Source organism: Vigna angularis, chromosome 8 (genome assembly GCF_016808095.1).
Source record: "Vigna angularis cultivar LongXiaoDou No.4 chromosome 8, ASM1680809v1, whole genome shotgun sequence".
Taxonomy (NCBI): Eukaryota; Viridiplantae; Streptophyta; class Magnoliopsida; order Fabales; family Fabaceae; genus Vigna; species Vigna angularis.
The window spans coordinates 905774-930340 of record NC_068977.1 but is presented as its reverse complement, the minus strand read 5'-3'; the positions used below and the strand labels follow the sequence as shown (position 1 = coordinate 930340).

General features: G+C 35.5%; 1 protein-coding gene and 1 pseudogene across 1 annotated transcript; both read left to right on the top strand.

Moving 5' to 3' along the window:
* The first annotated feature begins 5450 nt into the window (after positions 1-5450).
* On the top strand, positions 5451-9103 carry LOC108344588 (putative disease resistance RPP13-like protein 1). The gene has a single exon (XM_052867719.1). The coding sequence runs from the start codon at positions 5546-5548 to the stop codon at positions 9011-9013; it is 3468 nt and encodes a 1155-aa protein (XP_052723679.1). The 5' UTR covers positions 5451-5545; the 3' UTR covers positions 9014-9103.
* A 1220-nt stretch (positions 9104-10323) lies between these two features.
* On the top strand, positions 10324-19341 carry LOC108343800 (putative disease resistance RPP13-like protein 1; annotated as a pseudogene).
* Positions 19342-24567: the final 5226 nt, after the last annotated feature.

Below are 24567 nucleotides of genomic sequence, written 5' to 3'. Positions count from 1 at the left end.
TCATATTTGATCACAATTGACTTTGCCTGAGTTTCTTTGATTTGAACCATTTGCTTGTTAGTTGCACATGATCAAGGCCATCTTGCTCTCCTACTTCTTCCACATATTGCCAAAGAAACCAATTCAAAACCTTTCGACCTTGATTGATAAATGACTCTTTTTGAACCTTAAAGCCCAAATAAAAATTTCCCTATTTTCCTTACCTTGAGCTAAATAGAGAAATCATCTGTACTGCAGGAGAATGATTTAAGTTTGGGGGAGTTGTTATGAAAGGATGAATTGAGAAAAATTTGAAAGTTACAAAAGTAACAAAAAGGAAGAAAGAAGAAGATAAAGAAAAAGAACTGAATGAAAGAAAGTTGGGTGTAAGTTCGACATTGGTGGTAATCTAAGTGAAGCAAAAGAAAACTTTTATTCATGATTGTAATTGTGTGATCTCTTAGCTCAAGGTGCTTTGTTATCCAGAAAAACCATGTTCCTTCTTAGCCCAGCCACAATTCAAGCCAATGAAAGTCCTTGTGATGTTGACTTACTTGTGCATGTGTTTAATCTGGTTGAAACAAACGGCAAAGTTGATTTGTGTGACAATTTGATAGTAGAGTGATAGACACACATCCTTATACACCAGTGCATTAGAGTGAAATACTATCTTAAGTGAGGATTGGTTCTACATAATTCAGTAAAGCATCCTGCCATGACTGTTGATCTCTTATAAACTATGGCATTTGATTGATTGATTGTGTTGTGAGCATCATAGTGGAAAACTAACATGATACACATTTCTAGTTGTTTCAAGTTAAGCAATGTATTATGAATCCAGATGTTATCTTTAAAAAATATGTTTTGTTTGACAGTCAGATACCTTTTGCTTGAGGACAAGCAAGGTTCTAAGTTTGGGGGAGTTGATAGTGGCATATTTTACTATGAATTCAGTATTGAATTAGAGAAAATATCAACTCTTTCTCATCCTTTTTACCTTGTAAATCCTAGTTTTCATTTAGTTTAAGAAGTGGTTTCATCTTAAGCTTTAATTAGATAAATTGATCATTAACCCCTTTATTTATACAAGTTAATTAGTTGGAAGAAGTCTCTGCATCAAATGAAGAGTGCTGGAACCAGAGAAAACAAGAAAACAGCAAAAACAGCAAAAATATGAAGAACCAGAATCTGGAAAAAAGTTAGCTGGAGCGCCCTTTTTCCATGGGCGCTGGAGCGGGCTCTGCACCAGGACTGGAGCTAGCTGGAGCGCCCCCTACAAAAGGGCGCTGGAGCGCCCTTTTTCCTGTTTTCGCACGCTGGAGCGCGGTCTCAAGCGCGCCTGCTGCTGATTTGGCAGATTGGGTTTATTTAACCCCAAATTAGAAGGGCTTTGATATCTTTGGCATCCCAGACACAAATTCTCTCAATTGGAGCGTCCAGAGGCGAGCTAGGAGCTGTGGGAACAGCCCTTCTTCATCCTTGGGTCCTCCTCCTTCTTCCATGAGCTCCAGCTGTGAAATCGCGCCTCCAAATGACCAAAGACCCATTCCCCTTCGTGTTTTGGGGTTAAATAGACTGGTCTGCCACATCAGAAAAATCGCGCCCGGGCGCCCTCTGTCAGTCGCGCCCGGGCGCCAGACTCACTGGAAAGTCACGCCCGGGCGCCCCATTTTCGCGCCCGGGCGCGAGACTCTCTGGAAAAATAAAAACTGGCGAAAAGTCGCGCCCGGGCGCCCCTGTGTTCTCGCGCCCGAGCGCGAGCCTCTCGCATTTGGACGAACGTCCTTCAATCTGGCCGAGCGTCCTCCTTCCTGGACGAGCGTTCTGGACGAGCGTCCTCTGCCTGGCTGGACGAGCGTCCACTTCTACCTGGCTGGACGAGCGCCCTCTGCCTGGGACGAACGTCCTCTCCTCTGGACGAGCGTTCTGCTGGACGAACGTCCTCCTGCATGGACGAGCGTCCTCTTCTGCATGGACGAGCGTCCTCTCGTTTCTTCTGCATGGACGAGCGTCCTCTTCTGGCTTGGACGAGCGTCCTCGGACGAGCGTCCTCCTGGACGAGCGTCCTCTTTCCTGGTCGAACGTCCGCTCTCTTGGACGAACGTCCACCTTGCTGGGACGAGCGTCCTGAATCTTGGACGAACGTCATCCATGAGCTCCTGGACGAGCGTCCGCTCGTGCTTCCACTCTGGACGAGCGTCCGCTCTTCTGCCTTCTGGGCGAGCGTCCGCTCTCCTGGGACGAGCGTTCTTGCACTGCTGATGGCATTTCTTCGTGCTAATTTCTTGGTCCAGTACTATCGTTTGTTGGAGAGTCTTCCAAGTTCATTTTTAGCTACAAAATAAGGGATTATTGATGAAAGTACATCAAAGTAGCCAAAAACACAAATATTTAGAAAACAAGGCAAAACAAAAGGATTAAGCAAGTTATAAGTAAGAAAGGAGTTGATTTTGCCACTAAAATGATGCTTAAAATATGGTAAAATTTAGCATTATCACTGTCCAGTGAAAGTTTGTGGCCAGCATGGATTTTAAATGGCTGTTCATCTCAAAATATTAATTTTGTGTTTGATTGAACTTCATTTCTCTGTTTCCTTTCATAATTGTTCATTTATAGTGAACTTAATGATTTCATTGCTAAGTTGTCATTACAAATGATAGGGTTAAGTTAACCCTTAGTCTATCCAAACACGTAAGGAATTGATTTTCAACCATTAAATCTAATAAAATTAATTGAATCTTATAAAATCCTATACAAAAGGTTATAAAACACAATGCAAATAATAAAAAATAAAAGTAAAAAATTAACCTAGAATTAATTTTTAAGATTGATATATAAATGTGAATTTGATAACATGAAATAACAAATTAGTAAAAGACTTTAAAATGATTTTAGTAAAAAAGAAGTTAATTTTACTATTTTTTTTCAAATTCATCATCATTTATCTATTATATTATTGTTTAATTTATTATTGATTTTAGATTTCACATGAATTAAAATAAATTTTTAATTAATTTATTAGCATTTTCATTGTCAATTAAAGTAGATTTTCAATTAAAAGTAAGAACTTTTTAAATTATTCATAATAAATTTAATCAAAGTGTATTTTTAATTAAACTTTATTATTCTTAATTATGTTTATTCTTTTAATCCTTTATCAAGTAAAAAGCTAATTAATCAAAATACATTCTTGATTAATTCTTGTTAATATTTTTAATACTAATCAAAGTAAATTCTCAATTGGTAACAAAAACTCACTCAATCATATAAAATTTCTTAACTTTAATCAAAATATATTCTCAATTGAAATTAAAAATTATTATACTCATATAATCAATATGTATATAATTTAAAATATCTCGCTAATTAATTATGATGTAAAAGACATTACTTTTTATTTATTTCAGAAATTAAAAAAATAAATATAAAAAAAGCATTATTTTAATCTAACTTTAAAATTCATAATGAAATTATAATGAAACCAACCCTTTGCCTTCCATGGATGAAGTGAAAAACCTAACGACTAAAAGAAGTTTTATTTTGTGTTGCGTGATAGCTACACAAAACCACTATTGATGAAATCTTTTATTTGTACTATAATATCTCCATTTTGATCAGTTTTTAAAATATTTCGCAGGTATTTTTTTTTTGATAATTTCATATATAATTAAATAAATGATTTTATATAATATCTAATAAAATATTAACAATTGAATTTTGCCTAATTTCCAATTCAACTCTTGTCTTCACACAGTCCAAAATTACACAAAATCTAAATATATCAATATTTTCATTTTAACCCATTTTTGTGGTGGTGCGATTTTAGCACAAGGTGGTTCGTTCACGTTTTGCACTAACGCGATTACTATGATGTGTGGGTTGTTCAAAAATGGAAGATCGGCACTACTCTGGTGGTCGCTCGTGGATGGATGGTATCATGATGACTAATGATGGTTGTTGCCTAGGGTTTCGATTTGAGACGGGTGAGAGTGGTTGATGGAAGGTTGAAGATGATGATGATGTGTTAACACGTAGTTGTAAGATTTGGTATATGGAGTTCATGACACATATCCCTTTCTAGTTGGATAAATTGCAAAGTGGTTGATCATTAAACACGTTTCTACGTTAATATTGAAGTAAAAATAACATTCTAAAAAACTCAAATACTATTATAAAATATCTTTAAAATGGTAAATAAATTTAACAAAATTTGATTAAAAAGACTAAATTTATACATTTTTAAAATTGATGAATTACATTTGACCAAAGTTCCAAAGAATAACTAATTTCAATTTAAATGGATAAAAACATATTTAATCTTTTTTAATGACTTCCTCTTGAATTACTTTGTATTGATATTTGAAAGGATATTTTGGATGAAATATTATTTCTATCTTTTATAATATGCAATTTCTTTACACTATACTCTACACCAGTTTTTTTTATATGGGTTGATGTACCTCAAGTACATATTCACATTTATAAATTCTTTTTACTGATAAAAGAAATTACCATGGTTGGCATTTCCATATATATCTATCATTTTTTTTCTTCTTTTGATGACAATTAGAATTAATATATAATTGTATTATGTTATCTTTCATACATGGTTTCCACTAACTTCCTTAATTTGTCTAATTTCCCTATCTATGTGAATATTGATGCCTTCTAAATGATATTCTTCAACTTTTCCCTTAGTAACTTCTTCCTAAATTTTTAAATACAAATCTCAAACAAAATCTTTTATTAGTTGAGGTAAAGATTTTAATATCTCTAATATCCCCTTCGGAAAGACACCATAACTTCACCACTAGAACCTACCCAGGATTCACCACTGAGATTTAATTATAATATATATTCAACTTATTGATTGATCCATAAATTATTCAAACTTGGAATCTAATATCTAAAGAACTACAATTTTGGAATTATTTGGGTGTTTGAGTATTGGATTGATGAATTTATTTCGATTTTTTAATTTTGCTTCCTAATTTACGTTTTACATATTTAAACAAAAAGAACAAGTAAAAACATGGGAGGAGTATACCAAGGCCCATGTATACAGAACATAATACATCTGTTTAGCACAAGTTGAGCAACCAATGTAATTAGAGATAAACGTAGTAGGAAAAGGAAAAATTGTAACAACAAAATTTTCCACATATTTCATATAACTTTCTTACCTTTTAATTTTTTCTTTTTTTATAAATAAAAGCTAACTTTTTTAATAACTAAATACCTTGGTGGTAGTGGTGGTGTAAAAAATCAAACGAAAGTTTAAAAGTTTGAAAAATCAAACGAAAAAAATTAGTTAGTAAATAGTAACACAATCCTTATCACAATTCTCGAAAAATATCACCAAAGAGCTACTCTCTCTAAAGCACTAATTAGTGTCAAAGATGCATTAATTAGTCATTATAGCATCCTGCATGAGTCATTGGCACCTTTAATAATGTTGTTAAAGTCAACATTGTAGCATCATTATAGCATCCTGCACTGAGTCATTGTGGTTAGTAAACTCCACTTCAAATTACACACTTCCATTCACCATTTTCAAACTCCTACCATGGCAGCAGAACTTGTCGGTGGTGCTCTTCTTTCCGCTTTTCTTCAGGTTGCATTCGACAGGCTGGCTTCTCCTCAATTCCTAGACTTCTTTCGTGGAAGAAAACTTGATGAGAAGCTGCTCGGCAACTTGAACATCATGCTGCACTCCATCAATGCTCTCGCTCATGATGCAGAACAGAAGCAGTTCACAGATCCACACGTTAAAGCATGGGTTTTTTCTGTCAAAGAGGCTGTCTTTGATGCAGAGGATCTCTTAGGTGAAATAGATTATGAAATCACCAGATCCCTAGTGGAAGCTGAATCCGAACCTCAAACCTTTACTTACAAGGTATCAAATTTCTTTAACTCTACTTTCAGTTCGTTTAACAAGAAAATTGAATCGGAGATGAAAGAAGTCCTAGAAAAACTAGAATATCTTGCAAAGCAAAAGGGTGCTCTTGGTTTGAAAGAGGGTACTTATTCTGGTGATAGATCAGGTGGAAAAGTGTCACAGAAATTGCCATCATCTTCTTTGGTGGTTGAAAGTGTTATTTATGGCAGAGATGCCGACAAAGAAATGATCTTTAATTGGCTCACATCTGAGACCGACAATCATAACCATCCATCCATACTTTCCATTGTGGGAATGGGTGGGTTGGGTAAGACCTCACTCGCCCAACATGTATACAATGACCCAAAGATTGAGGAGGCTCAATTTGATATCAAAGCTTGGGTGTGTGTTTCCGATCATTTTGATATTTTGACAGTCACAAAAACAATTCTTGAGGCAATTACAAAATCTAAAGATGATAGCGGAGACCTAGAAATGGTTCATGGAAGATTGAAAGAAAAAGTATCCGGAAAGAAATTTCTTCTGGTTTTGGATGATGTTTGGAGCGAAAGGCGAGAAGAATGGGAAGCTGTGCGAACTCCTCTTAGCTATGGGGCTCCAGGAAGTAGAATTCTTGTCACAACACGTCTTGAGAAAGTTGCTTCTAACATGAGATCTAAAGTGCATCGCCTAAAGCAGTTAGAAAAAGATGAATGCTGGAAAGTTTTTGAAGAGCAAGCTCTAAAAGGTGATGATATTGAATTGAATGATGAGAAAAAAGAGATTGGTAAAAGGATAGTTGAGAAGTGCAAAGGATTACCTCTTGCTTTGAAAACAATTGGAAGTCTTCTCTGTACAAAGTCATCCCTTTCAGATTGGAAAGGCGTATTGAAAAGCGACATATGGGACTTGCCGAAAGAAGTCGAAATTATTCCTGCTCTACTATTGAGTTATCAGCACCTTCCTTCTCATCTCAAAAGATGCTTTGCTTATTGTGCATTATTTCCGAAAAATTATGAGTTTGACAAAGACGAATTAATTTTGTTGTGGATGGCTGAAGGTTTTCTCCATTACTCTCCGCAGAACAACAATTTAGAAGAAATTGGTGAACAATATTTTGATGATCTGCTAACGAGGTCTTTCTTTCTTCGGTCAAACATCAAAATGCATTTCTCCATGCATGATCTTCTGAATGATTTGGCAAAATATGTTTCTGGAGAATTCTGTTTCAGGTTGAATTTTGATAAAGGAGATTGTGTACCCAAAACAACCCGTCATTTTTCATTTGCTCTCAGGGACTTTGTTTTGTGTGATGTAAGATATTTTGATGGTTTAGGTAGTTTAGGGGATGCTAAAAGACTGCGTTCATTTCTTCCAATTGTAAGTAATTATGGTGACGGTCTTACTTGTCGATTGGAGATTTTGATACCTGAATTCTTCAAGTTGAAGTTTTTACGCGTCTTATCTTTGAATGGATATCATCGCTTCAAAGAGGTCCCTGATTCTGTTGGTGATCTTAAACATCTTCATTCATTGGACCTTTCTTATACTAGAATACAAAAGCTACCTGATTCAGTAGGTTTGCTCTATAACTTGCTGATATTGAAGTTGAATTATTGTTCATATTTGAAGGAATTGCCTTCAAGTTTGCATAAACTCACCAAATTGCGTTGCCTGGAGTTTGAAGATACAGAAGTGACAAAGATGCCAATGCATTTTGAACAGGTGAAGAATCTTCATGTACTGAATATGTTTTGTGTGGGTAGAAATAGTGAGTTCAGTATTAAGCAGCTAGGTGGAATCAATCTTCATGGAAGGCTATCAATTAATGAGCTGCAAAATATTGTGAATCCTTTGGATGCATTAGAAGCAAATTTGAAAAATAAACAGCTTGTGAAGCTAAAGTTAATATGGAATTCAAATTACATCCCCGATGATACAATGAAAGAGAAGAAAGTGCTTGAGAATCTACAACCTTCTAATCAGTTGGAGCATCTTTCAATCAGGAGCTATTGTGGTACACAATTTCCAAGTTGGGTATTCGATAATTCGTTATCAAATTTGGTATACTTAGAGTTAAAGGATTGTAAATATTGCCTATGTTTGCCTCCCCTTGGACAATTGTCATCTCTAAAGATCCTCGATATTAACGGATTTGATGAAATAGTGAGCATTGGTACTGAATTTTATGGGAGCAACTCTTCTTCATTCAAGTCCTTGGAAATGTTGAAATTCTACAACTTGAAAAAATGGGAAGAATGGGAATGTAAAACTACTTCTTTTCCACGTCTTCAAAGTCTTCTTGTGGTTCAATGTCCCAAGTTGAAAGGTCTGTCAGAGCAACTTCTTCATTTAAAGCAACTATATATTAAGTCATGTCCTAACCTCATCATTAGCGAACACATCGAAGACACATCAGCGCTTGAACTCTTGAGAACTCGTTCATACCCACTTGTGAATATTCCGATGACCCATTATGATTTCATTGAAGATATGAGAATTTTAAGTGGTTGTGACTCTCTTACAATCTTTCAGCTAAATTTCTTTCCAGTGCTCCGTATTCTTGTTCTGAGTGGATGCCAAAACCTACAAAGAATTTCACAAGAGCACGCTCATAATCATCTCGAGGTAATTTCAATCCGTGAATGTCCTCATTTTGAATCATTTCCCGGTGAAGGATTATCTGCAGCATTTCCATCCCTAACTGAACTGAGGATAATTAATTGTCCAAAAGTGGAGAAGTTCCCAGATGGAGGTTTGCCATCAAAGGTAAAAGTCATGTCTCTTTCAAGTTTAAAACTTATTGCCTCCCTGCGAGAGAACTTGGATGTCAACACATGTCTTGAAAGGTTATATATTGAATATCTTGATGTGGAGTCTTTTCCCGATGAAGTTTTGCTGCCACCTTCTCTTACTTCTTTACGGATCGAGTATATGCCAAATCTGGAAAGGCTAGACTACAAGGTTCTTTATAACCTCTCCTCTCTCACACTTTATAGTTGTCCTAACCTCCAATGCTTACCTGAGGAGGGTCTGTCCGAATCCATCTCTTCTCTTTATATTTGGCGTTGTCCATTGCTGGAGCAGCGTTGTCAGAAGCCAGAAGGCAAAGATTGGAGAAAGATTGCTCACATTCAAAATCTGATAGTTGGGTAATAAATTTTTGTAGTTTTGAAGATTTACATTGACATAAATTTTGAAATAATTTTATTAAAATATTACTTTTATTAAACGTTTTAAATATCTATTTTTTAAAATAGACAATATGTATTAAAAGGTGAGGTCCACGAAATAAATGAAAACAATTCATTCTATTACTAAAATAAAATATTAAGCAGGCCATGTTTGGATCACACAATTTAGGGTGCACGGTTAGGGTTGATGGATTTAAATTTTAAAAATATTATATTTTAAAAATAATAATTTAACTTTACTTAAAAACCGTTTTTTTTTAATTTTAAAAAGCATAATTTTATAACACTTATGGAAAGTTGAAGGAAGGGTATTGCATAACTCTCCCTTCTCTCTGAACATATCTAGATTAATATAATTATAGTAGATATCATTTGTGTTTGAAATTTTTTCTCTCGATTCATAAAAAGACAACTATACGAAATGATTCTTTTCCGTACTATTGTTATGTCATGTAATTAAGTGATAGGCGATACTCATTCTTGATTACCAACTCATTCTCAAGAGGTGATAAGTTTTTTTTAATTAATTATTAATCTCATAAGAATTTAATTATATTCAACAATCATTCAATTAATATCATAAATTGTTAAATGTCCGATATTAAATTATAACAAATAACTTGTTAATTGTCACTGTAATCTCAAATCGTAAGAAATTATATATTTTATCGAAAAAAATATTGCCAATTTAAAGATAATATTAATTATTAAGAATTTTCGTTTTAGTCAATGACATATATGTACCATTTATGTATGTAATTTTGAGTTTTTTTAATCTTTATCTTATATACATTACTACACATGTATTGATCTATCCAAATTAATATAATCCTATAATTAAGAACAATTTAAATCACTCAATAGTAATATATAACATATATGTACTATTTATATGTACGTAATTTGAAAATGAAATCATTTAATCTTTATCTTATACACATAACTACATATATATATATATTGATTTAAATTAATAATGTTCTATTCTCAATAATCCTACAATTAAGAACAACTTAAATTAAAATTATATAAGACAAATTTGTCATTATTATAATAATAAGTTTTTAATTTAATAAAAAACTAAAACCGAAAATGAAATCTGAATTTTATTATTTACAAGACTAAAATTTTAGCACAGTAATAACTGAACTAAACAGTAATAACTGAACTAAAATCAAGCCTGATGCAGAGAAATTTTATGTATGGCGCAAATGTGAGCATGGATAAGGAGAAAAATCAAAAGGCAACCGTTGGTTTTAAAATATTTTTCTTATCCGAAAGATTCAACAATTATTGCTTCACTGGGACCTACAAACCTCTCTATTTAGAATTTCGTATTTTCATTCATCACAACCGTTGAATGAATAACCAAGTGATCACATTTGATATTGCTCAATCAAACTTATCCAATTCTAGCTAACTACTCTTTTCGTCAGTACAGAATCCCTGTCCTGTATCCCTGTTAAACTTCCATCTCCAACTCCTATCATGGCAGCAGAGCTTGTTGGTGGTGCTCTTCTTTCAGCTTTTCTTCAGGTTGCATTCGACAGGTTGGCTTTTCCTCAATTCCTAGACTTCTTTCGTGGAAGAAAACTTGATCATAAGCTGCTCGACAACTTGAAAATCATGCTGCACTCCACAATGCTCTCGCTCATGATGCAGAACATAAGCAGTTCACGGATCCACACGTTAAAGAATGGCTTTTTTCTGTCAAAAAGGCTGTCTTTGATGCAGAGGATCTCTTGGGTGAATATGAACTCACCAGATGCCAAGTGGAAGCTGAATCCGAACCTCAAACCTTTACTTACAAGGTATCAAATGTTGGGAAACAGCGGTATTTATTCCCACGTGAACCCCAAAATGGGCACTGTGCGGAAGCGTAGAAATAAAAGCGTAGGCGTAAGAGAAAATTAACACTGGAAATTTTAACGTGGAAAATCCTCTCGGAAAAAATCACGGGACCTAGTCCAGAAAAATATCTCCACTATGAAAGTAGGATTACAATATTTCTCTCACTCTATGAGGATCTCTCTGTGTAAATCTCACCATCTCGGATGATATACAAAACTCTCACTTTTCACTCACACTCACAGAAATAGACTCTCTCTATTTTTCACTCAGACTACCGTGGTAGCTATCTCTGCTTCTCTCTTCACCGGTTTTGATTCTCGGTGGATGTCTTGCCTCTGCTGCACACACTGGCTTCATTTTATAATAAATGAAGGAAGTAAACGTTAAAGAGAATGAGTGGTTGTGCTGAAAGTCTGGAAAGTTGCATGCATTATTTTTGGCATGGGAACAAGTCTCCTGCATTTCAGCTTATCATTGGGACCCATAATTTTGTTTTATCCAACAAAACTCCCCCATAAAACAAATAAATGGGTCTTCTATCTGGAAGATACCACCAGACCAGCACCTTGGCAACAATCTTCAATCTTCTTGGTTGGAATTGACTTAGTCATCATATCGGACCAATTCAAGTCTGTATGGATTTTCTCAATCTTCAATTTCTTCTCATCCAGCGCTTCTCGTATCCAATGATACCGCACATCAATATGCTTCGAGCGTGAATGGAACATGGGGTTCTTGGTTAGATGGATGGTACTTTGATTATCATAGTTCACCACATAATCATCTTGATCATGTCCTAATTCACTTAGGAAATTCTTCATCCATAGCATCTCTTTAGAGGCTTCAGTCACCGCTACATACTCTGCTTCAGCAGTAGACAATGTCACACATTTCTGTAGTTTTGACTGCCAAGAAACAGCTCCCCCTGCAAAAGTAATCAGATAACCTGATGTTGACTTCCTTGAATCGACATCTCCAGCCATGTCTGAGTCTGAATATCCGATTAGCTTTAGGTCTCCATTGCCAAAACACAAGCTTCTTTTGGCAGAACCTCTTAGATACCTTAGTATCCACTTAACAGCTTCCCAATGCTCCTTTCCTGGATTCGACAGGAATCTGCTCACAACTCCTACAGCATAGCCAATATCTGGCCTTGTACAAACCATTGCATACATAAGGCTACCCACGGCAGAAGAGTAGGGTACCTTGCTCATTTCTTCTTTTTCTTCTTCATTCTTTGGACATTGCGACTTGCTGAGTTTGAAATGTCCAGCAATTGGAACACGAGCAGATTTGGCATTGTGCATGTTGAACCTTTTGAGAATCTTCTCAATGTAATCTTCTTGAGATACCCATAACATTCTTCTAGAACGATCTTTGGAGATTTTCATTCCAAGTATCTTCTTCACTGCACCCAGGTCTTTCATGGCAAAAGACTTGCTCAATGCCTTCTTGAGAGCAGCTATTTTAATTTTTTCCTTCCCTACAATCAACATATCATCAACATACAAGAGAAGTATGATGGACTCACCATTTTCATAATGCTTCACAAACACGCAATGGTCTGCGGAGGTCTTCTTGAAATTATGTTGGATCATGAAGGAATCAAATTTCTTGTACCATTGTCTTGGAGCTTGCTTCAGACCATAGAGACTTTTCTTCAGACGAAACACCAAGTGTTCTTTGCCTGGTTCTTCAAAAACCCTCTGGTTGCTTCATGTAAATTTCTTCCTCTAGATCTCCATGTAAGAATGCTGTTTTGACGTCCAGTTGTTCAATCTCCAGGTCTAGTGTTGCTGCTAAACCGAGAATCGCTCTAATGGATGTCATCTTCACCACTGGTGAGAATATTTCATCAAAGTCTATTCCTTTCTTCTGGTTGCACCCCTTCACGACAATTCGTGCTTTGTACCTTGGGCTTGGATTGTTCTCTTCATTCTTGAGCTTGAACACCCATTTGTTCTGCAATGTTCTCCTTTCTTTTGGTAATTCTACCAAATCATAAGTCTCATTTTCCTTTAAGGATTGCATCTCTTCTTCCATGGCTTGCAAACATTTGTCTCTGTCTTTCGTCTCCAATGCTTCTACAAAGCTTTGAGGTTCACCTTCATCAGTAAAATTAACATATTCATCTGAAAAATACCTTCTTGACGGTTGCTTCTGCCTTGTTGATCGTCTCAATTGGGGTTCTTGCGGAGCATCCTCAATTGGTTGATCTTCTTCCGTCAGATTAGGTTGATCTGCTTCTTCAGCCATTTCATCAAGTTGTAACTCTGGTTCGGCTTGATGAGTCTCTCCCCCTAAGTTGTTCATCACAATAGGGCTTTGATCACTTATCAGCTTAAGTGTTGGTTTCTCCACTTTCTTGATGTCTTGGATTGTCTGATCTTCAAAGAACACCACATCTCTACTTCGAACAATCTTTCTGTTTGCAGGATCCCATAATCTGAAACCAAATTCATCTCTTGGAGAACCAAGGTATATGCACTCTTTCGCCTTAGCATCGAGCTTTGCTCTTTCATCTTTCGGGATGTGAACTGATGCCTTACATCCGAAGACTCTCAAGTTGCGATATGAGGCCTTTTTACCGGACCATACTTCTTCTGGTATTTTACCGTTTAATGGTCTTGCTGGTGATAAGTTGATCAAATCAGCTGTTGTCACCACTGCCTCTCCCCAGAATGACTTGGGAAGTTTTGCGTGAGACAACATGCTCCTGACCTTCTCGAGAATTGTTCTGTTGAATCTTTCAGCTACACCATTCATTTGAGGTGTCTTGGGAGGTACTTTCTCATGTTTGATCCCACGAGTCTTGCAATAGTGCTCGAATGGACCTCTGTACTCTCCACCATTATCACTTCTCAAACATTTCAACTTTCTACCAGTTTCACGTTCAACTGAGGCGTGAAACTCCTTGAAGATTCATAGAACTTCATCTTTTCTCTTCAATGGATAGACCCACAATTTTCTGGAGTGGTCATCAATGAAGGTAACAAAATATTGAGCACCACCAAGGGACTTTTCAGATGTTGAACAAACATCTGAGTGTACAAGATCCAAAATATGCTCTTTTCTTCTTCCACTTTCAGATTTACGGAAGGACACTCTATGTTGCTTACCTGCTAGGCAGTCTTCACATAATTCAAGTGGTTGTCCTTTTATACTTTGGAGATGATCTTTCGCAAGGATCTCTAATCCTTTCTCGCTCATGTGGCCCAGTCTTTTGTGCCACAACTCCTTACTTTCTTCTTGAGCAACATTTGTCTCTCCTTTGCATATCTTTCCTTGCATGACGTACAAAGAGCCTTCCTTTTTGCCACGAGCAACAATCATGCTTCCTCGGCTAAGTTTCCATTTTCCATCTCCAAACTGGTTGTTCATTCCAGCATCATCTAGCTTACCGACTGAGATAAGGTTTAGACGCATTTCTGGTACATGTCTTACCTCCCTCAGCACAAGTTTGTTTCCATTTTCTGACGTCAAAATCACTTCTCCTATGCCCACAATTTTGCTTGTGACATGATTACCCATCTTCACTGTTCCAAAGTCTCCTTTTTGATAGGATGAGAAGAATCCCTCATGAGGAGTAACATGGAAAGATGCTCCGGTATCTACTATCCAAGTGCAGTCATCAAAAGCAATATTTAGATAGTTTACCTCAGTGATAAGGAACACATTCTCATCATTTGATATCACCGCTGTTGTGGTCTTTTCTTCCAACTTCTTTTTGGGATCTACCATATCAGGGTGTACAGTTCCATTCTTCTGATCTCTTTTCAGGAATCTACATTCTGGCTTCTTGTGACTATCTTTTTCACAATAAAAGCATGTCAGACCTTTGGAACGAGACTTGAATCTTTCTCGTGACTTTTCACGTTTTCCTTTGCTTCTATTTTCACTCCTTCCTCTATTCTCAACAACATTGGCTTCTGAGTGACTACTCGATCCCCTTTCTTTCCTTCTGGATTCTTCATTCAGTAAACTGTCTGTGATGTTATCCAGACTGAGCTTTCCATCTGGTGCTGAGTTACTGAGAGTGACCACCAATGTGTCCCAGCTCTCAGGTAGAGAACTAAGGAGTAAAAGAGCCTGTAATTCGTCATCGATCTTCATATCAGCTTTCATTAACTGGTTCACAATACCTTTGAAGGTATTGAGATGCTCGATCATATTCTGGTCGTCAGAGTACTCCAACTTTACGAGTCGTCTGACTAGATGAGCTTTGTTCCTGGGAGTCTTCTTTTGAATCATTGATTCAAGCTTTGTCCATAACTCATACGCATTAGTATAAGTTGATACATGCTCAAAGAGACTTCTATCGATGTATTTCCGAATACGATTCAGAATCTCCCAGTCTTTTTCGGTCTTTCCTTCCGGAATTTCCAGATTTGTGATCGGCTCATACAAATCCTTGCAGTATAGATGATCTTCCATCATCGGCTTCCAGTAGGAATAATTATCTGCAATTAGCTTGAACATGTCTCCTTCCATCTTGAGTTTCACAGGACCGTGACTTTTCGAATCGGTAGCTATGATACCACTGTTGGGAAACAGCGGTATTTGTTCCCTCCTCTGTGAACCCCAAAATGGGCACTGTGCGGAAGCGTAGAAATAAAAGCGTAGGCGTAAGAGAAAATTAACACTGGAAATTTTAACGTGGAAAATCCTCTCGGAAAAAACCACGGGACCTAGTCCAGAAAAATATCTCCACTATGAAAGTAGAATTACAATATTTCTCTCACTCTCTGAGGATCTCTCTGTGTAAATCTCACCCTCTCAGATGATATACAAAACTCTCACTTTTCACTCACATTCACAAAAATAGACTCTCTCTATTTTTCACTCAGACTACCGTGGTAGCTATCTCTGCTTCTCTCTTCACCGGTTTTGATTCTCGGTGGATGTCTTGCCTCTGCTGCACACACTGGCTTCATTTTATAATAAATGAAGGAAGTAAACGTTAAAGAGAATGAGTGGTTGTGCTGAAAGTCTGGAAAGTTGCGTGCATTATTTTTGGCATGGGAACAAGTCTCCTGCATTTCAGCTTATCATTGGGACCCATAATTTTGTTTTATCCAACATCAAATTTCTTCAACTCTACTTTCAAAACCTTTAACAAGAAAATTGAATCAGAGATGAAAGAACTCCTAGAAAAACTAGAATATCTTGCAAAGCAAAAGGGTGCTCTTGGTTTGAGAGAGGGTACTTATTCTGGTGATAGATCAGGTAGTAAAGTGTCACAGAAATTGCCATCATCTTCTTTGGTCGTTGAAAGTGTTATTTATGGCAGAGATGCAGACAGAGAAAAGATCTCTAATTGGCTCACATCTGAAACCGACAATCATAACCATCTATCCATACTTTCCATAGTGGGTATGGGTGGATTGGGTAAGACCACACTCACCCAACATGTATATAATGATCCAAAGATGGAGGAGGCTAAATTTGATATCAAAGCTTGGGTTTGTCTTTCCGATCATTTTGATGTTTTGACAGTGACAAAAGCAATTCTTGAGGCAATCACTAAATCTAAAGACGATAGCGGAGACCTAGAAATGGTTCATGGAAGATTGAAAGAAAAAATATCAGGAAGGAAATTTCTTCTTGTTTTGGATGATGTTTGGAACGAAAGACAAGAAGAATGGGAAGTTGTGCGAACTTCTCTTAGCTATGGGGCTCCAGGAAGTAGAATTCTTGTCACAACACGTATTGAGAAAGTTGCTTCTAAAATGAGATCTGAAGTGCATCACCTAAAGCAATTAGAAGAGGACGAATGCTGGAAAGTTTTTGAAAAACAAGCACTAAAAGATGATGATCTTCGATTGAAAGGTGAAAAAAAGGAGATTGGTAGAAGAATAGTTGAGAAGTGCAAAGGATTACCTCTTGCTTTGAAAACAATTGGAAGTCTTCTCCGCACAAAGTCATCCATTTCATATTGGAAAAACGTATTGGAAAGCGACATATGGGACTTACCGAAAGAAGTTGAAATTATGCCTGCTCTGTTATTGAGTTATCAGCACCTTCCTTCTCACCTCAAGAGGTGCTTTGCTTATTGTGCGTTATTTCCAAAAGATTATAAATTTGACAAGAAGGAATTAATTTTGTTGTGGATGGCTGAAGGTTTTCTCCATCATTCTCAACAGAACAAGAATGTAGAAGAAATTGGTGAACAGTATTTCGATGATTTATTAACAAGGTCTTTCTTTCTTCAATCAAGCTCCAAATCTTTCTTTCATCAATCAAGCTCCGAAATGCAATTCGTCATGCATGACCTTCTGAATGATTTGGCAAAATATGTTTGTGCAGAGTTCTGTTTCAGGTTGAAATTTGATGGAAACTGTATACCCAAAACAACCCGTCATTTTTCATTTTCAGTCCTTGATGGAAAATGTTTTCATGGTTTTGGGAGTTTAACTGATGCTAAAAGACTGCATTCATTTGTTCAGATTATAAATAACGCTGTATATCTTGCTCCATTCGAGATTTTGGTAAGTGAATTGTTCTCTAAGTTGAAGTTTTTACGCGTCTTATCATTGTATGGATGTCGTGACCTCAACGAGATCCCTGATTCTGTTGGTGATCTTAAACATCTCCATTCATTGGACCTTTCTCATACTAGGATACAAAAACTACCTGACTCAGTAGGTTTGCTCTATAACTTGCTGATATTGAAGTTGAATAATTGTGTATATATGAAGGAATTGCCTTCAAGTTTGCATAAACTCACCAAATTGCGTTGCCTGGAATTTGAACATACAGGAGTGACAAAGATGCCAATGCATTTTGGAGAGTTGAAGAATCTTCAAGTACTAAGTACGTTTTGGGTTAATAAAAATAATGAGGTCATCAGTATTAAGCAACTAGGAGGACTCAATCTTCACGGAAAACTATCAATTAATGAGCTGCAAAATATTGTGAATCCTCTGGATGCATTAGAAGCAAATTTGAAAAATAAACACCTTGTGGAGCTAGAGTTAATATGGAATTGGAATCACATCCCCGATGATCCAAGAAAAGAGAAGAAAGTTCTTGAGAATCTACAACCTTCTAATCAGTTAGAGCGTTTTTCAATCAGGAGCTATTGTGGTACAGAATTCCCAAGTTGGGTATTCGATAATTCGTTATCAAATTTGGTATCCTTAGAGTTAATGAATTGTAAATATTGCCTATGTTTGCCTCCCCTTGGACTATTGTCATCTCTGAAGACCCTCAAGATTATAGGATTTGATGGAATAGTGAGCATTGGTGCTGAATTTTATGGGAGCAACTCTTCTTCATTTAAGTCCTTGGAAATATTGGAATTCGGCATCATGAAGGAATGGGAAGAATGGGAATGTAAAACTACTTCTTTTCCACGGCTTGGACGTCTTGTTATTGATGAATGTCCCAAGCTGAAAGGTCTGTCAGAGCAACTTCTTCATTTAAAGGAACTACTTATTAGTTCATGTCCACTTGTGAATATTCCCATGACCCATTATGATTTCAATGAAGATATGAGAATTTCTAGTTGTTGTGACTCTCTTACAATCTTTCAGCTAAATTTCTTTCCAGTGCTCCGTTTTCTTTTTCTGAGTGGATGCCAAAACCTACAAAGAATTTCACAAGAGCACGCTCATAATCATCTCGAGGTAATGTCAATCCATGAATGTCCTCAATTTGAATCATTTCCCTGTGAAGGATTATCTGCAGCATTTCCATCTCTTATTGAACTGGAGATAACTGATTGTCCAAAAGTGGAGATGTTCCCAGATGGAGGTTTGCCATCAAAGGTAAAAGACATGTCTCTTTCAAGTTTAAAACTTATAGCCTCCCTGCGAGAGACCTTGGATGTCAACACATGTCTTCAAAGCTTATCTATTTACTCTCTTGACGTGGAGTCTTTTCCCGATGAAGTTATGCTGCCACCTTCTCTTACTTCTTTAACAATCGGTAATTGCCGAAATCTCAAAAAGCTAGACTACAAGCTTCCCTATAACCTCTCCTCTCTCACACTTATTGATTGCTGTAACCTCCAATGCTTACCTGAGGAGGGTCTGCCCAAATCCATCTCTTCTCTTCATATTTTGTGCTGTCCATTGCTCGAACAGCGTTGTCAGGAGCCAGAAGGCGAAGATTGGAGAAAGATTGCTCACATTCAAAATCTGATAGTTGGGTAATAAGATGAGGCAGAAGTTCAAAATTAGATGTGCATCAATTCCCGTTTAACTTCCTCTTCCTACTTCAAAATTAGATGTTCACCTGCTATAATTCTTCTCACACTCTAATGGCATGGCTTCGACAAACTCTTCCTTGTTTTGATGTTTTTTATGTTAGAGTGGCATCAGATCTCTTAGTTTGGAATTTTATTTATTTGTTTGAACGATGAAGAAAAATAAAAGATTGATTTTTTATATAGTACAAATTATTATCTGTGGAATGATAAGATGAAAGAGCGGTTGTTGTGAAGAAATTGCATGGTTGATCTTTTATTTATAAATTCATATATAGAAAATATTTATTTCGAGTCATTTCTTTTTTCTTTTTACTAAATTCGTAAACTTAAACTTCTTTATCTTTTACTTTTAAATTTTGATTCATTCTAGTTCATTTATCTTTTAACTCCTTTGCACATATGTCATCTCCAACGAGTTGTTGCAACTGATTATACACACTAAGGATCATTAGTTGTTTCTTCAAAATATAAATTGGCTTTAAGAAATAGTTCTGTACGAACAAGACACAGAAGATTAAAGATTTTTATATGATTAACTCATTTTGGAATTATATCTATACATTACAGGAATCATATAAGAAACTTTTAGTACATATGTACTTTGATCTTTTCTCAATCACCACCTAGTCCTTTTATTACTATTTTTTCTCTTACTGTATTAATTTATGGTATGGTGTAAAAATAACACCAATATTTATTTAAAAATAAAATTAGTAGCAGTTTTACAATATTTCCTTTCTTACAAAAATACTACCAAAGGTTTTAAAGTAACATTTCAATTATGTTACTTTTTATTAAATAAACATTCCTAAAAACTTTTAATAATATTTTTAGACTGTTTTTTCTCTTAATTTTTAATAATATTTTTAGACTGTTTTTTCTCTTGAATAAAGTTAATAAAAAAATTTAATAGTATTTTTGTAATGTTATTTTTATTAAAAATAAATTACTAAATTATGTTAATAATTTACTAAATTATATTAATATTGTTTTTTAATGTTACTGGATGTCATCTATCTGAAAGTAGTCCTAAAGTTTTGAAATTAAATTGTATCAGATAAAAATCAAGGCAGTTTTATCTGTTAAAGAAAACAGAATTGTTACTTTCACACGACACACAGTGACACTCACAGGGGAATCACTTTTCTTGTAGGTTGACTTGTTTTTTATTTTTTGAAAATTTTCACATCATATTTATTGTATAAATATAGTTAATTATTAAAATCGTAAAACAAATAAAGTTAAGCCCTTAATCAACCTAATTAAGTAATATTCCATTCTAAATGAACTTTAAACTCACAATATTCACTACATAGCTTGATAACAATTAAAATTAAACCCAAATTAAAAAAAAATATATTAACAATACAATGAAATTAACAACAAACTAAATTAATGTATTTCGAGCTTTCCTATAAAATCTGGCACGTATCGATTTCCTTGTCTGAGATATCTATACCTGCAAATACTTTGACGCTTAATAAGTTTATCATCAATATATTTCACGATAAACTTTAAATAAATAGGAAACTTTTGGCTTGCCATTCCGTTTACATCTTCGTATATCTCTATTCAAGTGATTTCATTGTATATAAGATCCATAAAAGAAAAAGTTCAATTATGGATTTTCTATAATTTCTTGGATGATAAAAATGATAGTTATGGGAAGTTTTCCTTTCTGAAAAATCACATGTAAAGTAAAGATTAAGGGGAAGAATTAAAGCCTTTTATGATTGGAAGAATATTGGTAAACCAATGTGAACAAAATTTAGCAACTATAAGAAAATCATGTTTACCACAGGGGTTGTTGAAAACCTCCTCCTACCTATATTCAATTCCTATGAATAAAATAATCATCTTTAACTCTTAATAAGAGAAAATTCTACACTAAAAACTGAAACTCGTATGATGCAAGGCTGAAAACTGAACGGACATGATCAGGTTTTGGGGTTTTCAATTCAGATTAAACCAAATTAAAAAAAATGATAAATAAAGGAACATAGAAAGACTAATAAACCAAATCTTGGCTGACTAAAAATTACTCACTGCATATGCTAAACTAGCTTAATTATCTCATGATGGCCTATTAGGCGAATAAAGAAAGGATGAGAATGACTACATCAAATAAATCTGCATGAATATAAGATAATTGATGCAGAAGATATTTACTTTTATATTTTTAAGTAAGAGAATATCCAAACAATTATAGTTTCCTTCGTCCATATAAAGTTTTGGTTTCAAAATAATGTATGTTGGATAAACTTAAATTTTGGGGGGTTTGTTTGTAATTTCATTGAGTTTAGTTTGTGTTTTCGTTTCACTTTTTCTGTTGTATTTTTAGTTGCGGTTGTCGCATATGTTTTGGGGTGTTTTTATTTCTTTTGTCGCAATAAAAAATGTTTGTTAAACTGATACAAGAGGTTATGGAAAGGAAACTCAGAAAAAGATGTGGAGATACAGTATCTAGGGAAGCTCAATTGGATGCTTCAGGAAAGAGTGAAGAATCTCAATATGGAGAACAAGATATGGAGAGATTTGGCACAAAACAATATGAAAGAGGAGCTGACCTATGTTAGCAAGAAGTGTGGAGAACCTAGTTACTGATAAGTTGTTCATGGTTAACCAGAGGACAACCAACTTACAAAACAAGTCGGCCAAGATTAAGAAGAAGTCAGTCAATGCAAAGAACAAGTCGATTACTGAAAGAGCAAAGAACAAATTGGACACAGTCAAAGAGAAGAGTAAGTTGACTACGAAGATAGTGAAGAACACGACTATTAGTAAAAGAAGCAAACACGATGTGCACGACACATGGAGAAACTAGGATGAAGGGTAAAAGAATCGAGATAAATGAGCATTTATGTTTACAGGGGGATTTTGTTAGTAGTAGTATGGTTTATTAGAAATGATATGGGTAAACTAAAGTGTGAGAATATTTAGTAGTTTTTTTTTATTAGTAGTAATATGAGGTCAACTTAAATGAGGGAATATTTAGCTATGAATAATAATATTTTGATGTTTTAGGAGAGAAGATATCAGTAGTTTAATAGGTTGTGATTTGGGATATACTAAAGAGACACTGTGGCTGGGTGAAAAAGCAAAACATTAGGGTTACTTTTTTTATTCCTGTCTTGTGACTATCTAAGGTGTGTGACATTTGTAACATTTCAATTTAGGATTCCACGAGTAAATATAAAATCTTCTAACCTACAGAAATTTAAATTTAAACATTATAAAATCTGAGATGTCTATTAAAAATTTGAAGATCGCATTTTAAATAAAAAATAAACATAATCTAAAGAAGGTTTGAGATGTGTTGCATGATAGCTACACAAAACCACTATTGATGAAATCTTTTATTTGTACTGTAATATCTCCGTTTTGATCAGTTTTAAAAATATTTCGCAGGTATTTTTTTTTTGATAATTTCATATATAATTAAATAAATTATTTTATATAATATGTAATAAATTATTAACAATTGAATTTTGCCTAATTTCCAATTCAACTCTTGTCTTCACACGGTCCAAAATTACACAAAAATCTAAATATATTAATATTTTCATTTTAATCCATTTTTGTGGTGGTGCGATTTTAGCACAAGGTGGTTCGTTCACGTTTTGCACTAACGCGAGTACTACTGATGTGTGGGTTGTTCAAAAATGGAAGATCGGCACTACTCTGGTGGTCGCTCGTGGATGGATGGTATCATGATGACTAATGATGGTTGTTGCCTAGGGTTTCGATTTGGGACGGCTGAGAGTGGTTGATGGAAGGTTGAAGACGATGATGATGTGTTAGCACGTAGTTGGAGGATTTGGTATATGGAGATCATGACACATGTCCCTTTCTAGTTGGATAGATTTCTCCCATTTTCTACTGCATATGTTTTTATGGCATCCAGAATATCTTGCTTGTTAGCAAAATAAGTGTCCAAATCCCACTTATAATCCACCATTGTTTTAGGCATAGTAAATGTTACAAACTTTCCATAACTTTCTTCCTCATCATCTTCTCCATCACTTTCTCCTCCACTAACCAATTCTTCTGATTCCCAATTATCATCAGACAAACCTCTATCATTCTCAGTATTTATACCATCCTCAACATCACTATCTGCAATGCGAGTCCGTGATGGTCCATCATCTTGCACATCAACTTCAATTTCACCAAACCAATTCCCAACTCCATGCCCTACCTCTTCTTGGATATCACAGTCAACTAGGTCATCCATACTAGGAACATCCACATTGCAATCAACATTGGCATCCTCACCACTGCAACTCCAACTATGAACATCAACATCATCTCTTTCAGACTCACCCACATCACATTCAACTTCAATTTCACCTCCTACAACATCATCTCTTTCACACTCACCCACATCACATTCAACTTCAATTTGACCTTCTACAATATCATCTCCCTCAGCTCTTTCTTCTGAAACAGGAACTTCACACTCACCATCACCTACCTCCTGACACTCATCATGAACTTGTTCACACTCACCATCATCACTATCATGCATCACATGTTGAACTTCTTCTTCACCTATATTATGTGGAACATTTTCTAACAAGTGTACAATCTCAGGTTCACACACTGTGTGAACAACAAATAAATGAACTTCTCCATTTAGCCTAGCTAAGTTCATCATGTGCATGGCTCCTCTATCATCAGACAAAGCCTCTAACCTATCATCTAACACAGAACCCCCCCTACACAATACCACAACTCCTTAAATCCATCATATCCAAGTCCTTTTACTACACTGACTATTATGAAGTAACTCCACACGTTTGGGTCAAAAGACAGAGTTGTACTTTCCCCCTCATACTTAAGTGGCCCATCGTTTATGAAGTGACCTTCATGGTGGAAACAACTTCAAAATGATCCTCCATGTAATACACTATAACAGTATATATCCTATAAAATAATAAGACGACAACGACAACAAAAATTATATAAAATTAGAAGCAGGACAAGGAAACACAAGGACCAACTACAACATAACTTAAACAAAACAAAAAGCACAAGAAACAAACATGGGGGACCACATTGCAACATTGCAACACCAATATAAAGCAAAACAACAATTACGGTCTACTACGGCACTTCAAACATGGGAGACCACTTTCAACACCAATTTCTACAACAACATAAATAACACACTACCACACCACTTCGAACATGGGGGACCACGACTGACCATGCATCATTGTCAAAATTATACAAAGAAGTAAACTTTTACTAACCTGGACACGTGCTACACTTCCAACAACCTTCGCGAAACTCTTCCACGTGATTCACCGCCAAAAATTACATGCTTCTACTCAAAACCACCGATAGATCACTACAATTTTATACAACGAAAGCTTATGTCTAAGTAATTTCTCACGCAAAAGCGATGCTCCCCAAATGCCAGCACAATACCATTTCCAGCAACGAACCCT

Coding starts and splice junctions, on each gene's coding strand:
- LOC108344588 (XM_052867719.1), top strand. CDS start 5,546: ATGGCAGCAGAACTTGTCGGTGGTGCTCTTCTTTCCGCTTTTCTTCAG.